Source organism: Schistocerca americana, chromosome 3, assembly GCF_021461395.2.
Source record: "Schistocerca americana isolate TAMUIC-IGC-003095 chromosome 3, iqSchAmer2.1, whole genome shotgun sequence".
Taxonomy (NCBI): Eukaryota; Metazoa; Arthropoda; class Insecta; order Orthoptera; family Acrididae; genus Schistocerca; species Schistocerca americana.
In genome coordinates this window covers 933,657,354-933,674,066 of record NC_060121.1, presented here as the reverse complement: position 1 = coordinate 933,674,066, position 16,713 = coordinate 933,657,354, and the positions used below count along the sequence as shown (strand labels likewise).

The 16,713-nt window shown below is 41.6% G+C and overlaps 1 protein-coding gene across 4 annotated transcripts in view; it reads right to left on the bottom strand.

Moving 5' to 3' along the window:
• The window catches only part of LOC124605325, an 84,364-nt gene that overhangs the window by 40,720 nt on the left and 26,931 nt on the right, over positions 1-16,713 (bottom strand). For all 4 annotated transcript variants that reach the window (XM_047136927.1, XM_047136928.1, XM_047136926.1 and 1 more), the window contains exon 4: positions 8,987-9,399. In XM_047136927.1, the coding sequence (XP_046992883.1) occupies positions 8,987-9,399 (413 nt within the window). The remainder of the gene's footprint in view (positions 1-8,986; positions 9,400-16,713) is intronic.

The window sequence follows — 16,713 nt, the reverse complement described above, 5'->3', positions numbered from 1 at the left end:
AAAATCGGGGGTTGGGATTTAAAAATAAGAAGCTGATTTCTCTGTGGTGGAGGGGGGATTCAGGGCAGCCAGTTTTATCAAAAACAGAGGTTCCCTTTGAAAATATTAATTTCTGAACTGGAACATTTTTTTCACAGAATGCATATTTTCCAAGGCATTTAGTTGCTCAAGTCAAAACAAATACCCTGTCCTTGCAGCCAGCAGCTGGAAGTTTGCTACTCATGGATCGCGCCTTCAGGTGGGCTTCCACTGTCCTGCTTTTAGTGCACGTCTAGCTGGCCTACACCAGTAACTTATATTTGTGATTTAATGGGTTACCAACCTGATACTACTATGTAGCCAACTGTGGCATTCATTTCCATCAGTGTGGACACATGCTGCTGACACTGCAACCACCACTCCTAATCTGTTGTGAGTTACTGTGTAACAGTTTTAAGTGCATACATTTGTGTATAGATGTTAGTTTGGTTTCAAATTTAGTTTACTAGCATTTTACTATTCCCTATTTTCTTTCTTTTTGAACAGAACATCTAAAAATAAAACTAGCCCAGTCAGGATACTATTTGTTTGACTCAAGGCTGAGAAATACAATAAAAGAATTTAGAATGAAACGATGGAAACTCCAGGATGGAATGTAACAATACCAGAGAAGGAAAGTTGCCATTCATCAAACAGCGGAGATGTCGCGTCGCAATAGGCACAACAAAAATATTCACACAATTATATCTTTCGGCCATTAAGGTCTTTGTCAGCAGGAGACACACACACACACACACACACACAACTTGCACACGCACCTGCAGTCTCAGAGATCTGAAACCACACTGCAGTGTGGTTTCAATTCTCTGAGACTGCAGAATTTAGAATGATTACGACATGGATCTGGTGTCCTGATGTATTGTACTTATGATTGTAATAGTCTCTTTATACTCCTTTTTTACATATAAGAGCACCCGGTAAAAAGGAACTACATGTATAATATCATAAGCAGGGACAGTAGGGACACAATCCAAATAATACTTGAGAATCATACTGAGCTCATTGGCCAGAAAAGGTAGCTACAAAACAAAGTCCGATTATCAAGACTTTAGATTAGATTAGATGAACTTCTCATTCCGTGAATATGTATGTGATTAGATTAGATGAACTTCTCATTCCGTGAATATGTATGTGGAATAAGTAAGATTTTTTCATTATGTTATTTTAATTTTAAAAACATTAATAATAATAGTAATGATACATATAGTACATCAACTGGTGCTGTTTAGAAGTTCATCAGCAGAGTCAAAGTGGTCAGCCACAAGTAAGTCTTTCAGACTTCTTTTAAACTGACCTTTATTTGAAGCTAAACTTCTTATGGTTACTGAAAATGTGTGTTCCTGAATTAGTGGGCCAATTTTTGAGTTAAAGGAATTGACTTCAACTATTTATGTATATTGCTCTTGTTCATACTACTGATTTCGTGAACATCCTATTTGTTGGAAAAAGCAATATACTATTTACAACAATTTTCATGAAAAAACAAATATACTGAGAAACAGTAGTTAGTATAAAGAATTCTGGGAACAAGCTTCCTCAGACTGCTCACAAATTCACATTACCAATCATGTGTGTTTACACGCATTTGGACTTGAAAACTTTTCTTTGGCTTGAAGAGCTACCACAAAATACCATATGACACTTTATGTTACCTACGTCTGACAACATTCACAATGCACATACAGATTTGCATAGACACTTCAGAAATTCTTTGGTATGCTCCTCCCAACTGAATTTATATTATCATGTTGTAATCCTAGGAACTTAAAACTGTCATTGGTGCTTTTTAATAATTTATGCATCTACTGGGTGAAAACCTCTTTCATAATCTGAACTGCATGCAGTGAATCTTTTCGAAACTTAACAAAAGTAAGTTAGCTGTAAATCATGTATTAATGTCCATGAAAATGTTATAGGCATTTTCCTAAATCTTGGAAGTTCACTGCAATTATCTGCTGAATAGTGTTGGTTATCAGCACTTGTTTTAGTACTGGAGATTATGCAATTTGAAATAAGAAAGTGCTTTTACAGAGCAGTACAGAGAAATGGGAAAATGTGAATTAATCAGGGGAAATAGAGAGGAAAGTTACAAAACAGTATTTGACGCTTAAAATGTATTGTATAGGTATGGAAATTGCATTGGATATGAGAGGCCTTTACAAATGTCTGCTTGTGTCTGTGTATGTGCGGTTGAATACGGGTGTGTGTGCGAGTGTATACCTGTCCTTTTTTCCCCCTAAGGGAAGTCTTTCCGCTCCCGGGATTGTAATGACTCCTTACCCCCTCCCTTAAAACCCACATCCTTTCCTCTTTCCCTCTCCTTCCCTCTTTCCTGATGAAGCAACTGTTTGTTGCGAAAGCTTGAATTTTGTGTGTATGTTTGTTTGTCTATCGACCTGCCAGCGCTTTTGTTTGGTAAGTCTCATCATCTTTGTTTTTAGATATATTTTTTCCCACATGGAATGTTTCCCTCTATTTTATATATATATATATATATATATATATATATATATATATATATATATATATATATATATATATATATATAAAAAAATAGAGGGAAACATTCCACGCGGGTAAAATATATTTAAAAACAAAGATGATGTGACTTACCATACGAAAGCGCTGGCAGGTCGATAGAAACACAAACAGACACATACATACACACAAAATTCAAGCTTTCGCAACAAACTGTTGCCTCATCAGGAAAGAGGGAAGGAGAGGGAAAGACGAAAGGAAGTGGGTTTTAAGGGAGAGGGTAAGGAGTCATTCCAATCCCGGGAGTGGAAAGACTTACCTTAGGGGGAAAAAAGGACGGGTATACACTCACACACACACACATATCCATCCACACATATACAGACAAAAGCAGACATATTTAAAGACAAAGAGTTTGGGCAGAGATGTCAGTCGAGGCGGAAGTGCAGAGGCAAAGATGATGTTGAATGACAGGTGAGGTGTGAGCGGCGGCAACTTGAAATTAGCGGAGATTGAGGCCTGGTGGGTAACGGGAAGAGAGGATATATTGAAGAGCAAGTTCCCATCTCCGGAGTTCCGATAGGTTGGTGTTGGTGGAAAGTATCCAGATAACCCGGACGGTGTAACACTGTGCCAAGATGTGCTGGCCGTGCACCAAGCCATATTTAGCCACAGGGTGATCCTCATTACCAACAAACACTGTCTGCCTGTGTCCATTCATGCGAATGGACAGTTTGTTGCTGGTCATTCCCACATAGAATGCATCACAGTGTAGGCAGGTCAGTTGGTAAATCACGTGGGTGTTTTCACATGTGGCTCTGCCTTTGATCGTGTACACCTTCCGGGTTACAGGACTGGAGTAGGTGGTGGTAGGAGGGTGCATGGGACAGGTTTTACACCGGGGGGCGCTTACAAGGATAGGAGCCAGAGGGTAGGGAAGGTGGTTTGGGGATTTCGTAGGGATGAACTAACAGGTTACGAAGGTTAGGTGGACGGCGGAAAGACACTCTTGGTGGAGTGGGGAGGATTTCATGAAGGATGGATCTCATTTCAGGGCAGGATTTGAGGAAGTCGTATCCCTGCTGGAGAGCCACATTCAGAGTCTGGTCCAGTCCCGGAAAGTATCCTGTCACAAGTGGGGCACTTTTGTGGTTCCCCTGTGGGGGATTCTGGGTTTGAGGGGATGAGGAAGTGGCTCTGGTTATTTGCTTCTGTACCAGGTCGGAAGGGTAGTTGCGGGATGCGCAAGCTGTTGTTAGGTTGTTGGTGTAATGGTTCAGGGATTTCGGACTGGAGCAGATTCGTTTGCCACGAAGACCTAGGCTGTAGGGAAGGGACCGTTTGATGTGGAATGGGTGGCAGCTGTCATAATGGAGGTACTGTTGCTTGTTGGTGGGTTTGATGTGGACGGACGTGTGAAGCTGGCCATTGGACAGGTGGAGGTCAACGTCAAGGAAAGTGGCATGGGATTTGGAGTAGGACCAGGTGAATCTGATGGAACCAAAGGAGTTGAGGTTGGAGAGGAAATTCTGGAGTTCTTCTTCACTGTGAGTCCAGATCATGAAGATGTCATCAATAAATCTGTACCAAACTTTGGGTTGGCAGGCCTGGGTAACCAAGAAGGCTTACTCTAAGCAACCCATGAATAGGTTGGCGTATGAGGGGGCCATCCTGGTACCCATGGCTGTTCCCTTTAATTGTTGGTATGTCTGGCCTTCAAAAGTGAAGAAGTTGTGGGTCAGGATGAAGCTGGCTAAGGTGATGAGGAAAGAGGTTTTAGGTAGGGTGGCAGGTGATCGGCGTGAAAGGAAATGCTCCATCACAGCGAGGCCCTGGACGTGCGGAATATTTGTGTATAAGGAAGTGGCATCAATGGTTACAAGGATGGAAATTAAACACTTTGTTTCAAATAAAATGACTGCCTCAGCGGAAAAGATAAATAAAAGTCAAATTTCTTTAGCAAACCGATAAAATTAACTTCATTGGTCTACAGGGAGATTAATGCTTGACTGTCAGAAAAGTGGAAATAAAATAAAATCTGAAACTAATAATGTATTTTAGCCTTCCATAATTACGTGAATGTATCGTAATTCACTTGATAGCTCCCAGCCACAGAAATCCATTTTGTTTTCATTTGACATGTGAGTAATAAACAAAGAAGAAACAGCAAAATTACTAAACGTAAACACAACGATACTTCCAGACTGTGGCAATACTAGATAGTGGTGCCCCCCCCCCCCCCTCCTCTCTAGAGCATTTGAGATTTGAGGTAGGACATCAAAAAGTTGTAAAAAAAATGGACTTTTCAAAAATATGTTCATTTTGGAGCGCACATCTTTCTGAAGAGTGTGATATATAAAACATGTGTTCAAGGAAATGTAAGACTTGTCGTTTGGTCTTCAGTGTGCCAAAGTGGAAGGGGGGGGGGGGGGGGGGGGGAACACTCGCAATTAATATTGGCTGGGATTATTTGTAACCCAGAGAACAAGAACTCTCCAGAAAATTTGAACTCTTTATTGCCTGTTAGCTAACAGCTTGCTTTTTTTGTGTAACATAAAATTAAATATAGGATACATGAAACCAAGACAAGTACACATTTCTTCAATCCTTTAAGTCTTAGAATTTTTTTCTCTCTCTAACATTGCTACAGCTTTACATGGCATGCTTTCCTTACTGTGAAAGGATCTAATACCTCATCAAACTTCATCATAGGTTTTGCTACATGAAAACACAAAATGTCGTCGTCTAATACTGAAAAAGCTGTTAATACAAACAGTACCCAATACTGGTGTGGTTTCTAGCAATACTGGTGTGGTTTCTAGATCTGATTATGTGCATTTTGTCACTGTCTGCTAGGTAAAACGAAATAGACCTGTCCAATACTGCAGTGATTGTAACACACCAAGTAAAGAAGACTGTTTTGGCACAAACGGTCACTTCTGTTAGCACAACAGGATATAATATATGCTCCAGCTTCTCAAGCTTGAGATCAAAAAGTAGTACTACAAAATTTTTACATAAATTTGGAATAGTAATATTCTTCCATAATTTGTCTCATTTCCCCATTTCTTCTCCTTCCTCGTTCTAACAAATAATCTTGTCGCCACTAATTCTGTGACTGCTTGTATAGCCTCGTCCCCTTCCTTCTGCAGGAAAGTTTATTTCGAGATACAATGGGGATTCCCTCGCAGAGACATTACGTACACTATGCACGCAAAAATCAACTTATGATTCATTCAGAAATAAACTTAAGAATATGTTCAAAAAACCAACAGTTATGCATTTCCAAATCTATGGATAATCGATACACCAACGTGTGCTGGATACTAGGCGCTTTGTGAAACAAGGTTCCCACCCCCCATTTATACCGTGCTGACATAATGTTCAGAGGTCACCGTGACTGCATCACCTCATTCATCCTATATTTTTTAAAAGAAAGAAAAAAAGGCTGGTGAAGCTGAAAAGGTTTTCCTAAAACTCAATAATGAAAGTTCTACTTATTAACATAACCATCTACATGAAAACGGGCTTGATCGGATTTCCAAAAAATTTGAATGAAGTTTGTACCCTAACTGACTTAGCCATGAATTAACAAATTCTACATTCACACAATATTAAGTCTGTAGAGGTGAAACTTAAGTTGATGCGAGTATTTTTTGAATGCTTTGACAGTTGAGCTGCAATGACAAGCCAAGTTTTTGTAATTGAACAACAAGGACTCTTTTCTGTGGCAGCTTGCACGAATCAACATTTTTGAGTACATACGAGCGTACAACCACATTACGCTCACTCTTCAAAGCAGAAACAGTCTCTTTGAGGTTTTGAATCAACACTGAGACTGTGTTTAATGACAGATCTTTACAGTGTGGCATCAAAACTCTTGTCAAGCTGATGTCAAACAGTCACAATGTTGGAAAAACGCACATACTGAGACTGCACGGTCTGCATCACTCCACGGTACCTAAATGCCCTTACAGCCACACAATTTGATACCTTACACCCCACTTCTGCTACCAATGCGGTACCAATTTCAAATTTTATCCCATCCCTGTGTCATCCCCTATTAGTGTTGATATGCAGATGCTTCTTTAAATAACTTCCTTATTCTTAAATAATGTAATGGAAAATTATTAGTGAGGTATAAATAACTAGCACTGTAGCTTGAATAGAGTGAGGGGTTGTATCAAAAGGATAGGGCGGGTGGAGAAAGGAAACAGGGAGGAGGAAAGGCATTGGGAGCGAGGGAGTAGCTGGTCACTGGAAGGGGGAATGTCACATCTGCAAGTTTACGACAGCACAAGTAGCAAGAGATGCACAATGACAAGGAGAAGTGGATTGGGGGGCAGAGAGAGGTTGTGATTGTAGAATGAATCAAGTGTGTGTATGTGGGGGAGGGGTGGAGGGCGGCAGATAAGACAAAGGGGTGGAGGTAGAAGTGGGTGTCAGACAGGGGCTAGCAAAGGTTCGGGCCAGGAGTATTGTGGGATTGAAAGATGTGCCTTTCCAATGCAGTATTTAAATAGCTATGCAAAAATGGTGAACAGCACAACATCAAAGCTCACTAAAATGTGGTCTGGCCGCACCACTACATCATTTAGTTACCAAACAAAATGTGCTGATCAGCCCACAGGTATTTATAAAATTGTCATAAACTTTGCAATTCAGTGGGCAAACAAACAAAATCCATTTACTTATCAAATATATTCTTTATATATTTTAAACACCTCTTATAGACTCGGTGGTAGTATAACCAAAGTGGCTTGTTTTAGTGTTCAGATTAATTGCAGTTTTGAGCTCTACATTAGTGTGGCCTTACTCAACTCCCGGTTCATCTCTCTCTCTCTAATTGATCTCATGCTGCGACTGATACAATCAAACCTAGTGACTGGGGAGAATGATACAATTACGCCCTTTTCAGACATTTTCTAGCTTTTCCCTCATCCTCAGTAATATCACTTTTAGATAGCTCCACCAGTGCTAATACACTTACTGCCTCCGAGCAAACTGTATCAACTACTATCAAGCCTATACTAATGAAATAGCCTGTTTTGCTATAGTTTTCTCTATGTACACAAACTGGAAAGAGGAAGTGCGCCAGACTTCCATAGAGGGCTGGTAGGGATAGTGTGTGACAACAACCGGTATATCCCAACTACACTCAAATTTCAGAAACACATGATTTAAAGTCCCCGCATAAATGTACCTTGCTGTAAAATTTCACTTGGCAGCAGTAAGCCACTGTGTGCTGTGGTTCAAAGATACGATCTCCACCACTTCTAAAGACGTTCTCTACAGACAGAGAAAGAATATTTGGCATACCAAGTAAGTTCAGTCCACAACAGCATATCAACAACAAAATTTTAGAAATCATGAAATTGCTCTGAAAGCTTTCACATTACAATAACAGGTCTTGCTGTAATATATTACTTTTTTATGCAAAGTAAAAATTTATTTCAAGAGATCCATAATTTTTTATGAAAAAATATGCAACCAATATGTGCATATCCAAGCTCTACTACACCTTCAAAACTGCAAAACCTGTTCTTTTAATGACAAACATGTTGACCACTGCAAATCAAATAAACGGATAAACCAAATAAAATAATTTTATTGTACAGATAAAAAAATCTACTCACCAAGCAGCGACAGAACACACACATAAAAGATGGTTGTAAATGGCAAGCTTTGGGAGCCAGTGGTTCCTTCTTCAGGTAGAAGGGTTGAAGGGGAAGGAAGAGGGGTGAAGGAAAAGGGCTGGAAACGTCCCAGAGCTCTTCAGTCCTTTTCCTTCACCCCTCTTCCTTCCCCCTTAACCCTGTCGCCTGAGGAAGGAGCCACTGGCTTCCATAGCTTGCCAGTTAAAACCATTTTTTGTGTTTTTTCTGCCACCGCTTGGTGCCTAGATTTTCTATCTAATCAATAAAATAATTTATCTAAAAACAAAGATGATGTGACTTACCTAACGAAAGTGCTGGCACGTCGATAGACACACAAACAAACACAAACATACACACAAAATTCAAGCTTTTGCAACAAACTGTTGCCTCATCAGGAAAGGGGAAGGAGAGGGAAAGACGAAAGGAAAAATAATTTCATACACTAAATAAAGATGTTTTCTGAATCAACTGCCAATTAATGACAAGTGGTGAAATATATAGAGTGAATGAGACATTTTACTGGAAGTCGTGTAGGAATCCAATTCCTATCTTGCTTGGGGTGTTAAAAGAATTTTAGTGGGGAGTGGTTTGTAATCTCTTTAAATTGCCTGTTTCTAGATGAAGTAGTCCACGGTTCTGAAATGCTCTTACTCGTTTACATTTCTGATTCTTTTACCTTCATAAGTCTAAATTCTGATTGAAGGTTCTCTTTCAAGCTAACAAGTTACACTTTGGATTATTACACACTGTATAGATACTGTTAAATGTAAATGAAAAAGCAATGATACAAGTACTTTAATCACAGTACTGACCACTTGATGGATCCAGTTCTAATGCTTGTTCGATGTATGGTACTGACTGGCTTGTTCCCTGATATCCATATTCCATTAGAACAATCCCTCTCATTCCAACAACACAGGCTTTACTAACATCATTAAGTTCCTTGAAAGGAATAACTTTCCTCAGTAATGTGCGAGCATCTGAGACTATTCCTGACAGATACGCAAGATGTACTGCACAAGATCTACTAATATGTTTCAGGCCATCCAAATAAGGAGCATCTTCATTTTCTATTAAACTGTCACAAGTGTGCTGGCGTTCACGAGCTGCAGCAATATCGCCTTTATACCAGTTCTCGTAACACAAAGCAAGCTGCAGACCGCATTGTCGCAGCAATAAAAATGCCCCTTCTTCACCATCTAGCTCCTCTTCTTTCTCCTCTAACCTACAAATAAAATGAAACAAATCATACATTACTAGTAATTACATATGAAATATGTAATAGTAGTAATAATAAGAAGGAGAAATTGCACCTCAAAATTAAGCTGCCAGAATGCTTTTACATCCTACAGAATGTTCATCAGAAGAATGGATCATGTACACTTTACACAATATTAACAAAATTGTAACTGCAATGAAATCAATAAAAGTAATTATAACTGAAGAGAAGTAACTACAGTACAAACACATTAGCTGGTGCTCCCACAGGAATATTCAGATTTTAATAGAATGTGGAAATTCCAGGATGGAGGCAGGAAACAAACCTGAGGAAAGACAATTACCATCCTGTAGCCGACTGGTGCATGGCGAATGTCACCAACTGACTGTCTCTGTCTCTCTCTCTCTCTCTCTCTCTCTCTCTCTCTCTCTCAAAAAAACACCACACACACACACACACACACACACACACACACACACTAAAATTGCATCCTTCACCAGGAATTTAACTACCACTTGCACTCTACAAAACCTTATAATCTTATCCCTAATGTGATATTCCATTGCTCAGTAAATATATCAAGCATCCTAGTCCCTCCTTGCACCGCTGCTAATATCTTGTAATCTCATGTGCCATCTGTTCACATGCAGCCAAGTTGCAAAACAATCCCTGCTGCAACCTAGTCACAGAAACTCCCTAAACAATTAAAGAAGGGTCCACATACAAAAAAAGCACTGCTACACACGTCATATGCTGTCTACCAACATGAATAGTCACTGCCGAATTACCAACTTGACCACCTGTTTGCTGAAAATTCTGCAAACCAGCCCACCAATGACCTCAACAGCAGCATCAATACCCATCCTGTTGTCTTCCCAGTAAGAGCTCTTTGGACTTGCATGGGTGGGAACACACTATTCAGCACATGTAACACTTCCGCACCACCTAAACGATCCTGTGACAAATGGTGTTCCACTTCGTCATCTCTCTATTAATCCATTTAAGGTTGCTCCAGATGGTTAATCTTTGATGTTTTACAGTAGATACTATTTCCAGCAAGCAATCTTTCCATCAATAGTGTAGTTGTACAGTAGTGGATTTATTTATCCTCTTATGCGTGCACTGTGTTACAGTCATTTACAATCGGAGTCAACCGTTCCCACAATGTTCAAGTCCTCTACGAGTCACTACAGTCTTCTGGTATTGCTGCCTTCTTAAAGACAACTGCATCATCTGTGAACAGCATTATGAGGCTTCTGACTTTTTCTATTACATCATTTATATTTACGGCGAACAGTAACTTGGGGGGGGGGGGGGGGGGGGAGGGGTTGGGGAAGGAGATGAGACAGCGAGGTCATCGGTCTCATTGGATTTGGGAAGGACGGGGAAGGAAGTTGGCCGTGCCCCTTCAAAGGAACCATCCCAGCATTTGCGATTTTAGGGAAATCACGGAAAACTTAAATCAGGATGGCCAGACGCGGGACTGAACCGTCGTCCTCCCGAATGCGAGTCCAGTATCTAACCACTGCGCCACCTCACTCGGTAATTGTCCTACCACACTTCCTTGTGGTACTGCTGAGATTACCTGCAATTTCTTCCAGTCACTTGCTCCAGTGACCAATGATAAACTGCTGCTAGAAGCAGAGCAAGTTCTTTCGCGTAATGTCCATAGAATCTCACAGGTACCCCATCTGGTTCAGAAGCCTTTTCACTAGTAAGCAAGTGTAATTGCTTTTCTATTCTGTGATTGTTTACCTCAATAGCTGCCATTTTGTCATCTGTATGACGACTGAAAGATTTGAGCGTATTTTGATCTTCCGTTGCGAAACAAATTTAGAAGACCAGTTTCAGTATTTCGGTCTTCTCTCTGCCACCTTCTGTTTCAGTGCCAGTATCATCACTGAGTGGCGGAATCAACTGTTTCAAATCACTTTCTGGTTTTATGAAACACTAATATCTCTTAGGGCTTTTAATCAGATCAGGTTGCAAAATTTTACTTTCAAAATCATTGAATGGTCCTCTCGATGCTCTCCTTTTGCTCATTTTCGCTTCATTCTGCTGTTGTTCGTCAGCTAGGTTTTAAATTCTTTTAAATCTGCGATGAATCTGTCTTTTCATACAAAGCCATTTTCTAATGTGGCTATTGAACTACTGAGTATCTTCACCATCCTTTAAGACGTTGTCCAGAACGCACTTGCATATCTTGAACAATGCTTTTGAATTTTTTCCATTTGTGCTCCAGATTGTTCTCAGCACTGAATATTCGATGCCAACTACTCAGATACTGAGCAATTTGTATCCTGGCACACTTACTAAGCAAGAATATTGCCTTATCTTTCTTAACAGTCCTTATAACAGCCGTATTCATTGATGCCATCACTGCCTTATGACCACTGGTGCCCTCGTCTACATTAACTGCTTTGAGTAGTTCAGATTTGTTTGTTGCTAGGAGGTCAAGACTTTACATTCAAGAGTTGGTTCTCTAAATATCTGCTCAAAGTAATTTTCAAACAAAACATTCAGAATAACATCACCCAAATCCCTGTTGTTAGCCTCCCTTTTTCATTCTATATCTGGCAAGCTGAAGTCACTCCCTATTACAATAGCAAATTTACTCATTAAATTCAAATGCTCTCTGAAGTGATCAATCACTACAGCTCCTGAAAGAAGCTGTCTACAAAAGCAGTCGATTACCATCTTTGACCCAACTTTGAATGCTTAACTTCACACACATTAATGCACATCCAGGATCATGAGAAAAATGCTAGATATTATTGTGTTCTTTACTACAATAAATATGCCACTACCACTGGCATTTAACCTAACCTTATGATACATTCAAACAACAGAAAAAACAGACATCACACACACACACACACACACACACACACACACACACACACACGACCACCACAGTCTCTGGCTACTGAGGCCAGACTGCGAGTAGCCGCACATGATGGAGGCAAGCAGATGGTTGGGGTACGGAGGAGGCTGGGGCAGCGACAGGGAGAGATAGCAAGGTAGGGGTGGGGGACGATGAAGTGCTGCTTGTGGAAGCGTAAGTAAAAAGACTGAGGGTGTGTGTGTGTGTGGAATAGAGGGCTGTGTAGTGGTGGAATGAAAACAGAGAAGGGGCCAAATGGGTAACGACAATGACTAGCAAAGGTTGGGGCCAGGAGAGTTATGGGGAGAGTTCCCACATGCTCAGTTCACAAAAGCTGGTGTTGGTGAAAAGGATCCAGATAGCACACGCTGTGAAGCAGCCATTGAAATGAAGAAAGTTGTGTTGGGCGGTGTAATCACCAACGGGATGATCCAGCTGTTTCTTGGCCAGTTTGTCAGTGGCCATCCATGCAGACAGACAGCTTGTTTGTTGTCGCGCCCACATAGAATGCAGCACAGTGGTTGCAGCTTAGCTTGTACATCACATGAGTGGTTTCGAAGGTAGCCCTGCCTCTGATCGGATAAGTGATGCTTGTAACTGGACTGAAGTCAGCGGTGGTGGGAGGATGTATGGAACAGGTCTTGCATCTATGTCATTTACAGGGATATGAGCCATGAGGCTAGGGTTGCGTGCAAGGGTTGTGCAGGGATGGACAAGGATATTGTGTAGGTTCAATAGGTGGCAGAATACCATTGTGAGGGGAGTGGGGAGGAAGGTGGGTAGGACACTCCTCTTTGCAGGACATCACTAGAAGCAGTCAAAACCCTGGCAGAGAATGTGATTCAGTACTATCTGGTACTGAGTAATGAAAGGAATGCTCCTCTGTGGCTGGATGGTGGGAATTTGGAAGGTGGTGGGCGACTGGAAAGATAAGGCATGGGAGATCTGGTTTTGAACAAGGTTGGGAGGGTAATTAAGGTCTAAGGTCTAAGGTCTAAGGTCTAAGGTCTATTTTGAGAGATTCAATGCCCACGGGTGGCTAGGTTATATGGAATGGACTACTTGGGATAGATTGGTTGACAGCTGTCGAAGTGGAGGTATTGCTGGTGGTTGGTAGATTTGATATGGACAGAGGTACTGATGTAGCCATCTTTGAGGTGGAGGTTAACATCAAGGAAGGTGGCTCGTTGGTTTGAGTAGGACCAGGTGCTTGTTCGGTTGAGTAGGACCAGATGAAGCAAATAGGGGAGCAGGTGTTGAGGTTCTGGAGGAATGAGGCTAGGATATCCAAACCCTCAATCCGGACATAAAGATGTCATCAATGAATCGGAACCAGGTGAGGGGTTTGGGATTCTGGGTGTTTAGGAAAGATTCCTCTAGATGGCTCATGAACAGGTTGGTACAGAATGGTGCCGTGTGGGTGCCCATAGCCGTTGACTATGACGAATGTTGAACCCTCCCTGATTCAGTTCACTCCTCCATCCAACCATGACCCACCCCCACAGCCCACAATCACCCCCTGTTAATTTTCCAGAATTTCTTAATCTTGAACCTTGCCTCACCATCATTCCCCAAATCCCTCAACATGCAAATGAGCATTCACTACAAACAAATCTGGGGTACAGCTATGGGCACCTGCATGGCACCATCTTATGTCAAACTATTCATGGGCCAACTACAGGAATCTTTCCTAAAGGTTCAGATTCACTGATGACACCTTCGTGATCTGGATCGAGGGTGAGGACACCCTATCCACATTCCTCCAGAACCTCAACACCTTCTCCTCGATTTGCTTCATCCGGTCCCACTCAACTCAACAAGCACGTATTCAACCCAACAAGCCACCTTCTTTGATGCTGACCCCCACCTCACAGACGGCTACATCAGTACCTCTATCCATATCAAACCTACGAACCACTAGCAAACCTCCACTTCAACAGCTGCCACCCATTCCATACCAAGAAATCCCTTCCATATAGCGTAGCCACCATGTGTAATGACAAGCGGTCCCTCTTGAAATATACTGAGGGTCCCATGAGGCCTTCATAGACCGTACTTACCCTCCCAACCTTGTACAAGCACAGATCTCCTATGCCTTCTCTCTTCAGTCAACACCACTTCCCCAAGTCCCACCATCCAGCCACAAAGGAGCATTCCCCCATGACTCAATACCACCACAACTGGAGCAATTGAATCACATTCTCTGACAGGGTTTCGACCACCTCTATCGCACCCTGAAATGAGGAATGTCTTCCCACTATCCCCACCCCTCTCACAGTGGTATTCTGCCACCCATTGAACCTACACAATATTCTTGCCCATTCCTACACAATGCCTGCTCCCAACCCCTTGCCTCATGGCTCACGCCCCTGTAATATATCTAGATGCAAAACCTGTTCCATACATCCTCCCACCACCACCACCACCACCTACTCCAGTCCAATCACTTATCTCATCAAAGGTAGGGTCACTTATGAAACTAGTCATGTGATCTGTCCGACAAACTGTGGCCAAGAAACAGCTGGACCACCCCGCTGCTGAGCACGCAGCCCAACACATTCTTCATTTCAATGACTGCTTCACCCCTGTTCCCATTTCAGTTCTTCACAGCCCACTATTCCACCAACACACCCTCAGATTTTTTTTTACTTCTCCCCTTTCCACTCCCCACCCCCTCTCCATCTAACCTGCACCTACCTGCCCTACCCTGTCTCCACCTTGTCCCTGTATGTTCCCACAAGCAATAACCCACCAACCCTACCCCACTATCCCTCCCCAACCCCACCCCAGCCTTCTCCTTACCTCCATCACCTAGTTGCATCTCCCATCATGCGCTATTGCTCACCATCTGGCCTCAGTAGCCAGAGACTGTGGTCGTGCGTGTGCTTGTGTGTGTGTGTGTGTGTGTGTGTGTGTGTGTATAGCATATTATTAACAAAAGCCTTGTTGGCCATAAGCTCACTTTCTAACGGACTATCCTTATGATAAACATTCAAATCTGAAGCTAGTATCTCATTACTATTCACTTCCAGCTGCAACCAACTTCCTATTCCTAATACTATCTGTGGACACGATTATCTTTAATATGGAACACTAATTCTGAGACCTCACCATGGATGTTCCTCCAGTTTACCTGTATCATATAACCCTTTTCTATTTCCAATCTGTGAGGATGAGCATTCTCCGAGAATAATGTGGCTGAGCTCTCTTCGATATCAGCCAGCAATTCATCACTGATCCCAAGGGGGTGGTGGAAGGTACACTTGAAAAAAGTGCAACTCTCCACCCAATAATGGAGGTAGAGAAATTTACGTGAGATACCATCGCAGAATCGTCTGAGCCTCTGGTTTAGACTTTCCACTCTGCTCCAAACCAAAGGATCGCAATCAACTCTGGGTATGATGCACAAATAATGAGCTTAGCCTGCATCATCAGTGGTAACTGCCTTCATCAAACTGGTCGTCAGCTGGAAGGTACTGAGAATTGCCTAAGAACCAATGCGGCAGGTGTCATTCACGCTGACATGAGCAGCAATTTGCACCCAGTACGTTCGATAGCTGACGGTAGAGCCTCCTCCGCGTCTTGAATGAGATGCCGCCAACTTACAATATAAATGCCACATCCATAAAACTACTGATCATTTATCTGACCAATCATAAGCAGCGTACAAAGCTGAATTATGAAATTAATTATCAGATCAAACATTTCCAATCCAGCTATGAAACAATAAAACGTGTACCTCAGGGCTCCATATTGGGCCCTTTCCTTTTGCTGGTCTACATTAATGATTTAGAGGCACCTCTGTACTCCCAATTAGTAAGTTATGCAGATGGCTTAAGTCAAATAACTACTTACATCCATGATCAAGGTCTAATCAGCTGTCAAACGAATATTGCCGCGGATATAAACATGAAATGAAGTACGATGAGGCCAGCAACATGGTGCAAACACTCAGTTTCCGGGACAGCATAATTAAGGAATGTATCAAAATAAAGATGTCAGAAAACATAACAAACAGAGACAGAGTGAAAAGTGATCACGAAAAGCAACTGCCAAAAATATGAGGGTAGTTCAGAAAGTAACCACTATATGATGGTAAATAATACTCGCAAAGAAAAAAAATTATTACATTGACCTTGCAACTACAACTTTCTGTTATTTTACAATTATAGTTGGTGGTGACTTTAATTTACTCTCAATATGTTGGCAAAAATACAAACAGAGTACACATAAAACATCATCTGAACTTGCACTAAACCCATTCTCTGAAAATTACTTCAAGCAGTTACCCACGCGAATAGTAAATGGTTGTAAAAATACACCTTGACCTCTTGGCAACAAATAATCTTGACCTAACAACGAGCATCAAAACAGACAGGGATTAGTGAACACAGGGTTGATGTAGCAAATTGAATACTGTAACCCCCAAATCCTCC